At 36.3% G+C, this 16545-nt stretch overlaps 1 protein-coding gene across 12 annotated transcripts in view; it reads left to right on the forward strand.

The window, feature by feature from the left end:
• FAM135A (family with sequence similarity 135 member A) overlaps positions 1-16545 on the forward strand; it is a 124401-nt gene that overhangs the window by 92228 nt on the left and 15628 nt on the right. For 7 of the 12 annotated variants that reach the window (XM_087438782.1, XM_087438778.1, XM_087438781.1 and 4 more), the window contains 7 exons: positions 4132-4205; positions 5787-5941; positions 6163-8524; positions 10020-10180; positions 12186-12277; positions 12789-12886; positions 15091-15242. In XM_087438782.1, the coding sequence (XP_087294908.1) occupies positions 4132-4205; positions 5787-5941; positions 6163-8524; positions 10020-10180; positions 12186-12277; positions 12789-12886; positions 15091-15242 (3094 nt within the window). The remainder of the gene's footprint in view (positions 1-4131; positions 4206-5786; positions 5942-6162; positions 8525-10019; positions 10181-12185; positions 12278-12788; positions 12887-15090; positions 15243-16545) is intronic. The other 5 variants (XM_087438788.1, XM_087438787.1, XM_087438783.1 and 2 more) reach the window with 3 other exon arrangements.

The following is a 16545-nucleotide window of genomic DNA, read 5'->3' on the forward strand; positions in this document are numbered from 1 at the left end:
CCACTTAAAGATCTCCTTACAATGATGAGCTATTTATCAAAAACATTATGAAGTTTGCATTTTTAAGAAGAGGTGCTTGTCGCTAAAACTACTTGATCTGATTTCCTTCAGTACAACTATATATATGAACCTTGATATATTAAACTATATTTTTCTTAAAGTATAAGTACTTCTTTCTGAGAACATATTGTTTAATTTTATGCTTTTTATTTCCTATTTTGCAAGGTTTGGTCAGACTTCCAATGTCATGTAATTATTAACGTAAACAAAATATACTGTAGCTTTTATGTGTCTATATACAAAACATATTTAGCATTTTCAGGAAATAAGTCTATCCAAAAGTGAATTTTGTTGTTATCCATTGTGTGCTTTTTAAAGGATTAACTTTTTTCTTAGATTATTTTTAACTATTTTAAATGGAAACTTTCTAGTGTGCTTCATAGTTCCCTACCTTCTGAAGAAGAATATACCGAACCTAATTTAGCCCTTTCAAAATGATTTAGTTATCATTATGAATTTTATTTAATGTGCTTAACTTTAATACACTGGTGTTCCATGCTATTAGAAAGGTCTGAATATTAGATCCTCCATTAAACAGTCCCAGTTTATATTTTTAATTTCTTTTCTCTGTTTTTCATGGGAATGTTCTAGGTTTTTTTTAAAAGGGAGAATCTTTTTGTTTCTGCATCAAGTTCTCATCATTTCTTGTAACTGCCTAGTGTACATATGTAGACTTACGCCTGTGTGTCAAGATACTATGTCTGCTTGTACCCTTGTGTGTACACCATGTGTATAGACTTATGTCTGTGTGTATACTATGTATACTCTGTAATGTTCCTTTTTCCTTTGTCTCATTTGCTCTTTTAAGTGCTGTGAGTTGAGAAACCAAATAACTTAAACCAGTTAGAATTGTATCTAATAGTATGTATAAATCAGCTTTGTGCAAAAAGGGAGCTTTAAAGTATCCTCCTATGAGTATAATGCAAGACATCTGTTCAGTAAACATTTATGAGGAGCCTGCTTTCTTCAAGGCAGCATAGTCAATATATCAGATATTAGACCCTGCACTCAAGATTAGAATCTAACCTGGACGGGCACATATAAAATTATTATAATAAATAGTATATTATGATATATTATTGATATATTAAGTTATAATTATATTAATACTAACAAATGCTATTATAATTATTTATAATTTAATAATTGTAATTATAATTAAAATTATTTATATAATAAATACTACTTAGCAATTTAAACAGCATGTTAGGGCAAACACAGGTGAAGGAACATTAACTCTGTAAAGCATTAATAAGTACCCATTTTCAATGCTCGGAGCCTTTTTTTTTTTTTTTTTTTTTTACCTCCTGGCTCTTTGCTAAATTTTGAATAGCTGATATTGCCAAATAAGTGAATTTGTAAAAATTAGGGTACGTACACAAAACTTGTTTTACAAACATAAATACCAAAGTAGTAATATTTATTACTCATATCCTACGTTTGAATTTGTAAATTTGACGTTTTTTTCTGTCTTTTGCCCAGAATTAAGCTGTGCTGCCATTAGGTGGCAGTCATACCTTAGATATGGCCACATAATGCAGTTAATAGGCTTGTTGGGTACACATTGCCGCTCACGAAAATCATAGCAGGAGAAAACTTAGAGAACTTCGTATAGGTGCATAGAGGAAAGGAAAGACTTTCTGGTTACAGGAAGTCTTGTAGCAGAAGGGAAGAGAGAAGTGGTTTGGAGCACAAATTTGGAATTTCTCAAATCTTTATTTGAATCCCATGTTTATCACTTGCTAGCTATGTTATCTTGGCCAAGTAATTAACCTCTTCGTGCCTGTTTCCTCACTTATTAAATGAAGATAGAGCCACTTCATAGGGTTTTTATATGGTTTAAATTAAAGAATGAGAATAAAGTGCGTAGCATAGAGCCTGGCAGGTAGGATGCTGTCGAGAAATGCTTGTTATGGGAATCAGGGAAGGCAGGGAGAGAAGGAAGACCAACAAGCCAGTTTTGCAGGCCCAGCTGCAACTGCAGAAACCCGGATGACTTGAGGCTGCACGTCTTCACACCTGATAACCCTCAAGGAAAGCATCCCTAATAGACAGATGGGCAGGTATTTCTCATCTTTCCCTTAGTGTTGGAGAGGAAGGAGAGGCAACTGGGCAGCATTTGAAAGTAAAGACACAAATGGTGTCCTTCTCATAGATGCCTCACACCTTCCTTTCCACACCTCCCTTGTTGACTTGTTCCCTTGAAGACCCAGTCTTATCTGCTTAGGGAAACAATTTAGTGAGTCAGAAATTCAGCTGGCCAGATCTTGATGACAAATAAAATATCTCCAATCCATTGTACATTTAAAACCAAGGAACCCTAAGTCAGATTTCTTTTTATTTATTTATTTATTTATTTGTGAGGAAGATCAGCCCTGAGCTAACCTCCATGCCAATCCTCCTGTTTTTGCTGAGGAAGACCGGCCCTGAGCTAACATCTATTGCCAATCCTTCTCCTTTTCTCCCCAAAACCCCAGTAGATAGTTGTATGTCGTAGTTGCACATCCTGCTAGTTTTGCTGTATGTGGGCCGCCACCCCAGCATGGCCGGACAAGCAGTGCGTGAGTGCGTGCCCGGATCCGAACCCAGGCTGCCAGTAGCAGAGCATGCGCACCCAACCGCCAAGCCACAGGGCCGGCCCCCAAGATTTCCTTTTAGAAAAGACTCTTAGATGTAATATAATTTCTCTCTCCTCCCCATACCCTCCAGACAGAACATCTTTTCCATCTCCTTACCGTTGCTTCATATTGCTCCAATAGCTGACAAAGCGTTTCCTTGCTTATTAGAAATGAAAGGGTCGGGCAGGCCCGGTGGCTTAGCGGTTAAGTGCTCGCGCTCCGCTGCTGGTGGCCCGGGTTCGGATCCCGGGCGCACACCGACGTACCACTTCTCCGGCCATGCTGAGGCCGCGTCCCACATACAGCAACTAGAAGGATGTGCAACTATGACCTACAACTATCTACTGGGGCTTTGGGGGAAAAAATAAATAAATAAATAAAATTATCAAAAAAAAAGGAAAAGAAATGAAAGGGTCAAAATACAAATATGACAGAAGAAAATTCAGCTAGATTGGATCAGTATTTACTAACTACTTGCTTATGTAACATACCAAGGTACAGGTTTGGGGGGGATAACAAAGATCATCAAAACATAGTTCCTGCTCTAAGGAACATTACATATCAGGAGGAGAGACAATTCGCATATACAATTATTATTTATTTTTCTATTTTTTTGATGAGGAAGATTTGCCCTGAGCTAACATCCATTGGCAATCTTCCTCCTTTTTTGCTTGAGGAAGGTTAGCCCTGGGCTAACATTTGTGCCAGCCTTCCTCAATTTTTTGTACATGGGTCTCCTCCATAGCATGGCTGATGAGTGGAGTAGGTCCGCGCCTGGGATCCGAACTCACAAATCCAGGCCGCCAAAGTAGAGTGCGTGGAACTTTGGCTACTCGGCAACAGGGCCAGCCTCTACAATTATTTTAAGGAAGAAATGTAGTGGGTGCTATAATGACAATTATAATAGCTTATATTTATATACACTTTCCAAATTACAAACTGCTATTGCATACATTATCTTGTTTGTTCTTCACAATAACCCCATATGTAGAACAAATACTAAGAGTAATATGAAAATGAGTCATCTGAAGCTCAAAGGTGAAATGCCCAAAGTCACAGTGCTAGTAAGTTAGTCAGTTCAGCTGGCGAATACTTGGATGCCTGGCACACAGCATGGTGGAAGTGCTAGCAGATTCTATCATTTTTCCCATGTGCTGGGCACTATTCTTGGTACTGGGAATGTAGTGGTGAATAAGACAAACAGAACCCCTGTCTTCAAGGAGGACAAATGGTGGATCCATAGCATAAACCTAAATTTCTCATTCTGTGTTCTCTTGTTTCTTTTGTGTCATTCAGTACCAAAGTACAGTGCTCTGGCCATATTGAGGAGGGAGATTAGTTCTCACAGGGTAGTTATGGCAGGCCTAATGGAGGGGCTTCTTTCCCTGCCATCTTGTGCCTGAGTGACTTTAAACATGCCGTGTTATTCATTCTCCCATTTGGAATTTTTCAGGTACGCAGATTTTCTGAGGCATTCTTTTGTTTTGAACATCCAAGAGAAGCTGCCATTGCATACCAGGAACTTCAGTGAGTAGCATAAATCCAAAATTAAAATGATTTTATTTCCTTTTACATAAGATATCTATCTCAGAATTTATCAGTGACAGAATATACAATATTTACAGTAGAAGAAATTAGGGGAATTTGAAGTTTAGAAATCCCCTGTTTGATCAGATTGGGTTTAATCTTCTGAATTACTTCACGAAAGACTCATATCTTACATAAAGAAGCATGTTGCCCTACTGCCTCCTCCCCCTAGATCAGATCTGCTGTAACTTGTCAGTCCCATACAGCTCTGGCTCCAGCCTTCCATTGGGTCAAGTTGGAGCTTATTTTTTGCAGGTCAGAATCTCTCACATTCGGGATTTGTTACAGAATTTCACAAGCAGTCTGACTGCCACTGCCTTCTGTTAGGTAAATGGTTTACAGTTTAAATATCCAGAATAGGGGCCGGCCCCGTGGCTTAGAGGTTGAGTGCACGTGCTCCGCTGCTGGTGGCCTGGGTTCAGATCCCGAGAGCGCACCGACGCACCGCTTCTCCGGCCATGCTGAGGCCGCGTCCCACATATAGCAACTAGAAGGATGTGCAACTATGACATACAACTATCTACTGGGGCTTTCAGGGAAAAAAATATATATATCCAGAATAGATACTATCCGTTTTTCCTACTGAGTATATTTAGATCTGATTTTCTTTGGCTTTAACGGGTATTTTGAGAAAATTATGCTGAGTGAAAAAAGTCAGATGTAAAAGAGTAAACACTATGATTCTATTTATATGAGGTTCTGGAACAGGCAAACTAAGGTGAAAAAAGTCAGAATAGTGGTTGTCTTGGTGTTGATTGGGTTGGGAGTTGGACCAGAAAGACATGAAATTACTCTCTGAGTACATATCAGGTATCCATTTGTCAAAACCTTACAGCTAAGATTTGTATATTTTGATGCATGTGAATTATACCTCAAAAAAAGCTATAAATAATAATAGAGTGTGGGATAAGTAGTGAGTGGATGTGTAGATAAAACAGGAAGGCAAAATGAGATTGTTGGAGATGAGTGATGGGTTTTATTATACTATTGTTTACTTTGATTTGTTTTAACTTTTCCATAAGAAAAAGTTTTTTAAAAAACAATTATGTATTAGAAAGTTATACACCTTGTTTTAAATAGCATTAATTGTGTTCATCAATATGTGGTAAGTACAGCAGGAACAATGGAACACATTTTTTTTCAACATCATCATCAAATCCTTAGTAGGCATTTGAGCTTTTAGTATTTCTCCTATATGCTGTTCTCAGCAAATTAGGAAGTTCAGACAGTAAGCATAGATAACTCTCTTTGAAATAATGTAAAAAAGTATAGAAGAATGTAATAGAAATTAAATGAATAATTTATCAACGAACCATAATTTTATGTCAATAATTTATTGTCAACAAACCCTAATTTCCATTTTACCCATTTTTGTCTCTGACCAAGAAGCTCTTTCACCAGGAGGTTATATCTTGAGGAAGGGCTAGTAATGGTGAGGGGAAGGGGAAAGGGTGGAGTCTATAAGGTGGCAGTAGGGGTAATTTTTTTGAATTACAGCCTGACTTAAGAAATATTTTTCAGTGCTCAGAGTCATCTACAGATGTGCACCGCTATCAAAAATACTTCCTTCTGCAGTTCTCTTCCACCCCTACCCATTGAATGTAGCGAATTAGATGGAGATCTCAATTCATTACCTATAATCTTTGAAGATAGGTATTTAGATTCAGTTATTGAAGGTAAGTATAATCTAACTAAAATATGCAAGTTGTGTGTGTCATTTTCAGTATACTCTTCCTTTTATACATAAAACCATTCCCTAATGTGGGGCCATTTTTTCCCCCTCCAGTTTTATTTATTTTTGAGGATTTTAGAAAGTTATAGTCAGAAAAAGTAGTCTTAATCGTATGAGTTCTCATACCTTGTTTTAAACCTGAATCTTTTTTTCTTTGGATAAAAGACTTAGATGCACCCTGGATGGGAGTTCAGAATCTTCAGAGATCAGAATCCAGTAGAATGGATAAATATGAGACTGAAGAAAGCTCTGTAGCTGGACTTTCTAGCCCAGAGTTGAAGGTCAGACCTGCTGGTGCCTCCAGTTTTTGGTATACAGAAGGTGAAGAACAGCTAACAAAATCTCTAAAAGGAAAGAATGAAGAATCAAATAAATCCAAGGTTAAGGTTACTAAGCTCATGAAAACAATGAAACCTGAAAACACAAAAAAATTAATAAAACAGAACTCTAAGGATTCTGTGGTTTTGGTAGGCTACAAATGTTTGAAAAGTACAGCATCAAATGATCTCTTTAAATGCACTGAAGGCAATCCTTCACATAGTCAGAAGGAAGGTCTGGATCCCACAATATGTGGATATAATTTTGACCTAAAGACCTACAACAGACAGACAAGTCAACAGGAAGCTAGCTTTTTGCCAACTAATACAGAGAGGACTGAACAAAAGTCTCCAGATGTTGAAAATGTGCAACCAGACCTGTTTGATCCTTTGAACTCTGGCAGCCTAAATCTTTGTGCAAATTTGTCCATTTCAGGTAAAATTGATATCTCCCAGGACGATAGTGAAATTACACAAGTGGAACACAGTGTGGCATCCAGGAGTTCATCAGACGATTTCTGTGATCATCAAACAACACCATCCTCAGGAGTTAGAACAGTTGAAGTGAAGCCCTGTAATCAAGATCCTTTCAGTGGAGAGAAAGTAACTGTTAAAATAGCACCTTGGACAGAGCTTCGACCAGATGAAATACTTGCAGATCATTTACAGCTACCCAGCTTTGAGTCCTTAGAATCTAATGGTAAATCTAAATCTATAGAAATAACACTTGAAAAGGAAGCTTTACAGGAAGCCAAGTGTCGTTCTATTGGAGAATCATTAGCTAAGTTAAGAAGTAATCAACCTGCTTCTTCTACAAAAGAATATCATATTGTAGTAAGTGCAGACACAATTAAGTTACCAGATAGTAATGCCACGTATGCCTCGTCTCGGTTTTCAGATTCAGGTGTTGAGAGTGAGCCAAGTTCTTTTGCAACACATCCAAACCCTGACGTAGTATTTGAAGCTGTGCAAGGGCAAGGCCCTCACACTAGTGAGAGATTGTTTCCTCAGCTTTTGATGAGACCTGACTGTAACATGAAGTTGTCACTAGGCAGTCATTGCACCGAGAGCACCAGTGCTGTCAGTGAAGTGCAATCGTCCCTCACGTCCATCAACTCGCTGCCTTCTGACGACGAGCTGTCACCTGAGGAAAACCCTAGGAAACCTGTTGTACCTGAGTGCCACCCAAGTGATAGCAAAACTGTGTTCAATCTGGGAACAGTTGATTTGCCAAAATTTGACAGTAGTAAAAAGTCAGGCGTTATTTTGCAAGAGCAGAGTGTCGTATTTTCAGGGCATTTGGACGATGAAACTATAGCAATAAATCCTTTAAATTCAAGCACTAAAGACCCTTTACAATTTGTTTTTTCAGATGAAGATACTTCCAGTGATGTGAAAAGTAGGTGCAGCTCCAAACCTAACTCGGACACTATGTGTAAAGACTCTGGGAGCCCTGATAGATCTAATAACTCTGCAGGGACAGCAAGTACTTTACATTCAAATCTGGTCTGTTTAGGCACCCCTTGTGTCGTTTCAGGTTCCATTTCTACTAATACAAAAGTTAGTGAAGATAGAACTGTGAAAAGAAAAAATAGTGACGCAGTAAATGTCAAACAAATAAATGCAGAAGTTCCCACAGTTAAAAATGAAACTCCTCTGGATACTAGTGACCCTTTTTCAGCCAGTCCTGATATGGTAAAAGAAGGACTTGTGGAAAATTATTTTGGCTCTCAAAGCAGTACAGATATATCTGGCACATGTGCTATTAGCTATAGCACTTCAGTTAGCCCTCAGAAGGAAACTTCTGAAAGAGAAATTAGTGCTCTTCAGCAGGAACAGGGTAAAGAGGACGAAGAGGAAGAGCAGGATCAACAAATGGTTCAGAACGGGTATTATGAGGAGACTGATGCCGCAGCTTTGGGTGGGACAGTAAGTGCTCACTGTACAAACAGAGGTGCACCAGGAGAAGAAAGACTTGTAACCTCTGGAAAAATAAACAGTGACTATCTGAGGGAAGGTATAAATATGCCTACTGTCTGTACTGCCGGTTGTCTGTCCTTCCCGTCCGCACCACGGGAGTCTCCTTGTAGTGTTAAGTATTCTTCTAAAAGTAAATTTGATGCCATTACAAAGCAGCCCAGCAGCACTGCTTACAGCTTCACTTCATCAGTCTCCTGGTATGAAAACTCACCAAAACCTCAGATACAAGCGTAAGTAATGGAGCACAACAGCATGCGCTACTGAGTCTGTGTAGAGAACATATATATTTCTCTGGTAACGTTTATATGTCATGTTCTCTGGTTTCTGTAATACAGAAAGTGTTTCTGTGATTAGCTATCCGAAATGGGAAAATGAATTCAATAGACTGTTTGACAGACAAGCCTGTATTTCCCTGTATGATTGTCCTGTTCTATAGGCCAGACATTCCTGATACAAATTTTCCATTGGTAGTTTTATGTTAAAAGTATGAAATAATTGAAGTTAAAACCCTTTTTTTCATCAGTACCTCATTTCTTCCGCATTAACTCTCAGACAAAAGTTAGGGTTTTGTAAGTGCATCTAGCAAATGAGGATAATATTAGATAATGAATAATAGGTTAGTAGAAACTTCCTAAACCTTCCACACCCAGGTTACCTCAGCTAAGTCAGTGATTTGCAGAATTGAGATTTCATGGACCAGTAAAATATCCATAAAAATGTGAGGATGTCATAGGTTTACTAGCATGGCCCTGGTTCTCAAAATGTTCTGCCTTACTCCAGACGGAGTTGTAATCCCTGGAGTGAAAGGTCTGGGCGTGTCTACAGTAGATTTTTAAAGTTCCCAGATTATTCTGAGTTACATCTGTAATTAGGATCCACAGTGCCCAAAGCTTGTGAAACCAGAGAGGTAATGATGGCCTATTAAAGAATTGTGATGTGCTGGGAAGCTAGGGCACATCACCTTCTGGGCGCTTTACACTGTGTGTGCGTCACTGATGAAAGCAATGGTCCATGTGGCTTCACCCAGTGTACCCTACTCCCCTGAGTGTTCATCAGCTTCCTTGAGTCCAAATGGCACAATGTTAAAATGGTTAGTTTTTTATGTTTCCAATACCCAAGTTGATTAGATTTGTCACTCATTCCAAGTGAGTATATGCCACCAATTATATTTAGTCACGTCTCCCTCTTCATTCTGCTCCTTATTGGTATTTTTAGAGAACAATACAAATAACCTAATCCTACTACACACGGTGACCACCACTCTTACTGCTCCACTTTGTGGAACAGCTCCTTCCCTTCCACTGACATAAGGTGAAAAAGGAGCAGAGAGGATGAGACTTCATTACAGGATAAGCATCAGATAACCATCTTGCTAGAACTTCTCCCAGCTTTTCTCTGCATGCAATATAAAATTTTATAGAAACTATAACTCTACTCCTGATATTTTCTTAGTTAAATATTTCAAGTTTAAAAGAATATTTTTAAGTGATTCCAGGTTTAAAGTATTTGTTGTATTTGATCAGAATATGTACTAAAAATAGTAAAGAAAATTACTCTTTGATTTCTAAATCATTTAGGTGATCCCACACATTTTCATTATTTTAAAACTGAATATTGTTGGGTTTCCTCTCCTGCAACTCTCTGAGTTCAGCGGATTGTCCTTCTGGTTCTAAAAACTGGATATAGTCCCTAATAAAGAGTATCTTTTATAATGTTTTGCTTCAGCTTCCTTCAGGCAAAAGAAGAATTGAAGCAACTGAAACTCCCTGGGTTCATGTACAGTGATGTTCCTCTCTTAGCATCCTCAGTCCCTTACTTCAGCATGGAGGAGGAGGATGGTTCCGAAGATGGAGTGCATCTCATTGTCTGTGTGCATGGTTTAGATGGTAGGTAACACCTTTGATGTAACCCATGGCAACTCCGTATGTTTTCTTTTCCTAATAGATCTCATTTAGTTTTTGTTTAGTCTTTGACTGAAAAAAAGATTTTTAAATTTCTTAAATTAATTGAATCTTAAATACATTCTAAAACAGAAATATGCTTAACATCGCTAAGTATAATATTAGATTTCCTTTTAAGTAAATTTTCTTAGTAAGTAAAATTTACTTTCTAAGTAAAATTTCTAAGTAAATGGGACTGATATCCATGTGCCAGCATTTTATTTATTGTAACTCTGGATTTTTCTGTTTTCTCTCTTATTGTTGCTGTTGTCAGCTGTCACCTCATGGCACGCATTTTGTCTCCCTTTGATAGTCTTCCTAGTTCCCTTTTAGCTTGATGCTTTAAACCTTATGGGCTAGAAAAATCAATACCTCAGAATTAAATATTCACTAATTAATTAGGGTATAATTTAAATTCTAAATACCTGGCTTTAGTGCTATGGTTTCATGATAACTATTTTGGTTACTCAACAGACTTTTTTTCTAGATTAGGACTATGTTAGAAGATGCCAAATATCTCTAGACTGGCAAAGTATTACTGTATTATAATATGATTCTCTAAGAACAAATTGACAAAAGATGTTATCGATTATAAAAATAGTAAACACAGGTCTGAGCTAGTAAATTCTCATGAAATTGGAGACTTTTCTTTAAAAAAAAAAAACTGACTCTCAAGAAATAAAATACCTCCAGTACTAACCTCTTCCCCCACGAATAATAAAACAAAGAATTGCCCCCAAGACAGACTTCTTGGCCCAGTAGAATCTCTGGCAAATTCTCCTTTGAAATTTTCAAGAAACACATTATTGCTATCTTATATAAATTATTCCAGAATAATAGGAAAAAAGATGGAATGCAGCTCATTTTCTTCCTTAAAGTTAACCTAGCTGTGTTACCAAATCAGAAAAAGATATCACACCCACACCCAAAAAACCAGTAGATCAATCTGACATAAATAGACTTAAAACTCTAGCCACATTGTAGAAAGTAAATAAATAAAATGTAAAAGAAAAAACCTCTAGCGAATAGAATCAATATATTACAGTTGTCACTAAAACAAATAGGATTTAATTCCCATAATGCAAAGATAAGTAAATATAAAGAAATTTATTAATAAAATTTACATCAGCAAATCAGCAAAATTCAATATCCATTCCCAGTTATGACAACTAAGCACCAGACTTTAAGCCTTGAATAGAACTAGTCTAGTTCTTTAATGTGATTAAGCAGATATATTTCCAGCCAGTGGAAAACGTATACTAAGTAGCGAAACACTAGAGGTACTCCTTTTAAAATCAGGAATAAAACAGTTATCTCTGTCAGTGCATGAAATATCTAAAAGATATAAATAGTGGAAGGGTAAAGTAAAAATTCAACAATTGATAATGACATGTTTATATTCTTAAGTAAACCAAAGGAATTAACTAAAAAGCCACTAAACTTATTTTTGAAGATAATTATATTTATGTATTATATCTAGATTTTAAATATTCTATATTTATAGATATCTTTTAGTAATTCAAATAAACTAAGATTATTTCATTGGACTTTTATCTCTGTCTGTCTGTACCAGTACCATCAAAGGAAAATCAGCAGATGAAATTTTAATCTAAAATCATCCAGGGTTTGTCAAGCGATGTGGGGAGTCCTCAGACTCTCACTCCTGCTGCTCCAGCCAGCAGTCACCAGAGCGAGCGCTGAGTTAAACACCCCAATAGTGGGAAGGTGAAGGCATCAGTGTGCCCAAACCTCCTCGGAAACAGACTGTTGAAGGACGTCTGGCTAATGGATATCCGCTTTGAAGTAAAAGTCGAGGACTGTTTCAGAGTGCATTGTCTACTCAGATCAGGCATAGGCCATATGCTTGTCTTCGAGATCTGTACAAACACATGAGGGTGCACTCTACCTTTGACTTTATCTCATCCTTTACACTTAATTGTTCATTTTCTAGGGAACAGTGCAGATCTTCGATTAGTAAAAACTTACATTGAACTTGGACTGCCTGGGGGAAGAATTGATTTTCTTATGTCTGAGAGAAATCAGGTACAATATGGTGGTGTTTTCAGTGGGAGCAAACGTTTTTGTACTAGTTTCTGCCTAAATATTTGCTTACTGCAAAATGAAGTAGTAGAAATATTTTGTGTGATTTCTATGAAATTGAACATTATTACATATCCCAAAGAAGTAAAAATGATTTACAGTTCGACTTATGAGCTCTTCACATGTGCAAAATTTGTAGAATTTCATGTCTATGCAGGTATTCCATTAATTAAACCATTATAACTAACCTTATGTTAAATGCTGGTAGTGGGCTAAACGATTAAACCACTAAATGAGGCAAGTGTTAGTAAGAATACTGAACCTTTTTTTCCTAGAAATTCACTCTTTTTGCATATTTTAATATAATGAATATTACATTCACTAACTTCTCTAAAAAACACTGGTGTTAACCATGGTTATTTTCAATACCTAAATTAAAAATAATGTTTATACTCAGTTTTTCATGTGATTATATATATTCAGTATGTAATGTGTCTGTCTTGCTTTTGTTTAGAATGATACTTTTGCTGATTTTGATAGCATGACTGATCGCCTGCTGGATGAGATAATACAATATATTCAGATATATAGTCTAACAGTCTCAAAAATAAGGTAACTTCTATAATATTATACAATTACTTTATATCTCCATGAATTATGGAAAAACTAAACAGGATTTGTCGTAGTTTTGTTGTCCTATTCTGACCCATAGGAGACCACAACTCAAATTAACTAATTTAAAGAGAAAAGAAAAAAAGATTTTAGGGAAAGACCTCATATTATAGGATTCCGTTTATATAAATTGTCCAGAATTGGCTAATCTGTAGAGACAGAAGTAGATTAGTGATTGCCAGGGCAGCGGAGATGGGCTACAGGGTGTTTTTTGAGGTGGTGAAAATGTTCTACAATTGCTTTGTAGTGATGGTTGCACAGCTCTGTGACTACACTAAAAACCACAGAGTTGTACACGTTAAATGGATGAATTTTATGGTGTGTGAATCACATCTCAGTGAAGCTGTTACCACAAAGAAGGTTATAGGGCAGTGGGTGTATAGAAACAAAGGAGACAACGAAAACCCTTTCCAGGTTTCATGACTGTACTTTGTGAGTCAGTTTTCCACAAGCAAGAGGTGATAGTCAAGCCAATATAAGTCTCATTATTAAAGCAGTATTGTGGGTAGACATGGGAGAGGGAAAAGTATTTGTTTCTCTAGTCCAGTAGGAATTAAAGAAAAAGTCAAAACTAATCTTCCTGCCTCAGAAAGAGTAGAATAAACTGATTACCTTCATATCCCACTAGGTTAGAGGAAGAAGCTGGCTCTGTGTACTACAGGCTTTTGTAGAGTTTGTTTCCAGTTTGAAGTGTAGAATAGGAACTAAGAAGAGAGAGAAGCAGGTTTTTATTTGAAGTCATTTTTTTTTTTTCTTGTGAGGAAGATCAGCCCTGAGCTAACATCGTGCTAATCCTTCTCTTTTTGCTGAGGAAGACCGGCCCTGAGCTAACATCTATTGCCAATCCTCCTCCTTTTTTTTTTTTCCCTTTTTCTCCCCAAAGCCCCAGTAGATAGTTGTACGTCATAGTTGCACATCCTTCTAGTTGCTGTATGTGGGACGCAGCCTCAGCATGGCCGGAGAAGCGGTGCGTCGGTGCGCGCCCGGGATCCGAACCCCGGGCCACCAGTAGCGGAGCACGCGCACTTAACCGCTAGGCCACGGTGCCAGCCCTGAAATCATTTTTTAAAAACGGATTTCTGTTAAAATATGGGGGAAAATGCAAGTATGTTGTGGGGAGGAGAGATTGTTTTCTTGTTCTAATTATTCTCTTCATTGATGGATTTTAAAATACTATTTACTGAGTTTTCTACAGTGATCTTATAATCTTTTTATTCATTTATTATTTTATGATGAGAAAATATTATTTCAGTTTTTTCATTCATCCACAAAAGTATTCCCTCTTTTAGATTAGATTGTCTGTTATAATCAACCATTATCCAAAAGCCTGGTCGGATTGATTGAGGACTATTAGTTACCGTAACTCTCACCCCACAGCATTAGAACTTCAGCTTGAGAGAGAAATTGATCCTGAGCTGCTCACTAGTTATATCTGTAAGCCAGTGTTGAGACAGCTTTCAAGCTCTCTCATTGTTCATTGTCCCCAGCGATTCCTATACTATCTATTATAGAATAATGGTAAGCGAAAAGACTCTTTTGATTTAAACTATTCCTTAATAAAGGTTAAGTGCTTTATAAATATTAGTTATTCTTTTGGTATAATCTTAGACTTATAGTTGGAAAATGCACTTGTTTAACCTGTGCCTTAAAAGTACTTAATCAAAGAACTCTCCCACTTTGGAGTGTAGAGCAGGGAAAAGAGAAACAGGTATGTAATTTCTCCTGTCATCCTTTATAGGTATAATTTCATTATTTTGTTTTAAATCATGACTTAACAAGTAAATAATTGGTGTGTGTGCCTAAGGAGGCAAATTTATCGTCTAGTCAGTGTATTGTTACTTTTAAAATATATTTATTGCTAAGGAGTTATAAACTATGAGTAAAAATTTTCTGATAAGTAATAGCTTGTTTCTATGAAGTAAGCATTTAAATTATATAATAATAGGAATTTTCTACTAAATTCTCACATTTTTTCCTTCAAAATGTAAGTTACATCATTTCAAATTATCAAACCATAATTTTAAAACGTATTAGAAATTTTTAAATTCTTAGTATTTCACATCTAGATATTGTGGTTTCAGCTTTGATTTTTGTTTTTAAAACTAATACTATGGGAGAAATGTCATTTTTTTTTTCTCTTAAAGCTTTATTGGACATTCATTGGGCAATTTAATAATCCGTTCTGTGCTCACAAGGCCGAGGTTTAAGTATTACCTCAACAGACTCCATACCTTCCTCTCTCTCTCTGGGCCTCACCTTGGTACGCTCTACAACAGCAGTGCCCTTGTTAATACAGGTAAAACATTTTATTGTGCAGTATAAAGAGTAGGGCCTGGGGAGAAAATTTAAATACAAATTTAATATTTTCTGGTGTTTACTTGAGAGCTGACTTGTAATGTACTTGGAATTTCGTGAAACAGATGATGTGGATATTTTTCTATTTTGTCATGCACATGAAATAAGCCGATAAAAGTCATTTCAGAAAATGAATATTATCATATTGAGATGATATTTGTCAAAAGTCACAAGAGCGTTTTTTTCCCTTTTTTTTATTAAACTGTCTAAATATTTTCAGCAACTGTTTATCTTATAAACAGGCTGTTCTGTTGTCCTCTTAGTTGATCAGATTACAAATATCTATATTTAATATATTGTAAAGTTATAAAATATTTTATATAGAATGTTAACTCTGATTTTGGTTTGGTAACAGTAGAGGGATATTATGAGAAAATAAATTGTAAAATTTTTGAAGAAATTAAAATGAAAGTTGAGACCCCAATTTTGATTACAATAACTATTCTCATTAAGAAAGTTCTGAACTTGATTGGCTTTTTGTTTGGGTTGGTTTTCCTCTTAGACTTTTTAAATGCTTTTTATAGTTTAGTCAATTGATTTCCATTGTGAGAATAAATGAGATTTTATTCTGTCTCTTTTCATTGAGCCTTGAAACTCTTATTTCCATTTTCTCTTCCACTTTCATTGACAAGGAAATCGTACCATTTTCCTTTGTATCCCATTTCAAATGGTGGTATTCAAAATACAGCTAGCTCTAAATTTTTACAATTTCAAAAAGAAAACAGGAGAAAAATAAAATCCATAAATAATACAAAATAGAACCCAATCTGAATAGGATGCAGTACTGTGAATTTTTTTTCTTCACTGAACTTCCCAGGTGGGCTTACAGTTATCAGATTTAATCAAGTAAAGGTTTTTTGTTTTTTTTTTTTTTCCACTTTTCTTCCCCTATTCCCCTCTAATATTAAAAGCAACAGAAGTGGAAACGAATATTCCACAATCTTGAAAACCTGTTCCAGAGTGATTGAGGTTTCGCTTAATTAAGGGGAAGATGCATTTAAATATGAGCAACTGATAATATAGAGAAATACAATTAAATATGAAACTTAAATTATATTCACCTATTACTAGAAAACATTGACCAATTGCTCATTCTAAGAGTTGGTCCTTCTACAGTTAGTCTACCATACCTTAACTGTAACTGTCTACAGACTAAAGGCTTAGTGCTTAGACTTTTGTATCCACTACTGTGTTTGAAGATTTTCCCCTTCTGCTTTTTTATAATTTGAACAAATATATCTAAA

This window comes from Ceratotherium simum, chromosome 13 (genome assembly GCF_057802395.1).
Source record: "Ceratotherium simum simum isolate JZ-2026a chromosome 13, ASM5780239v1, whole genome shotgun sequence".
In the NCBI taxonomy this organism is placed as follows: Eukaryota; Metazoa; Chordata; class Mammalia; order Perissodactyla; family Rhinocerotidae; genus Ceratotherium; species Ceratotherium simum.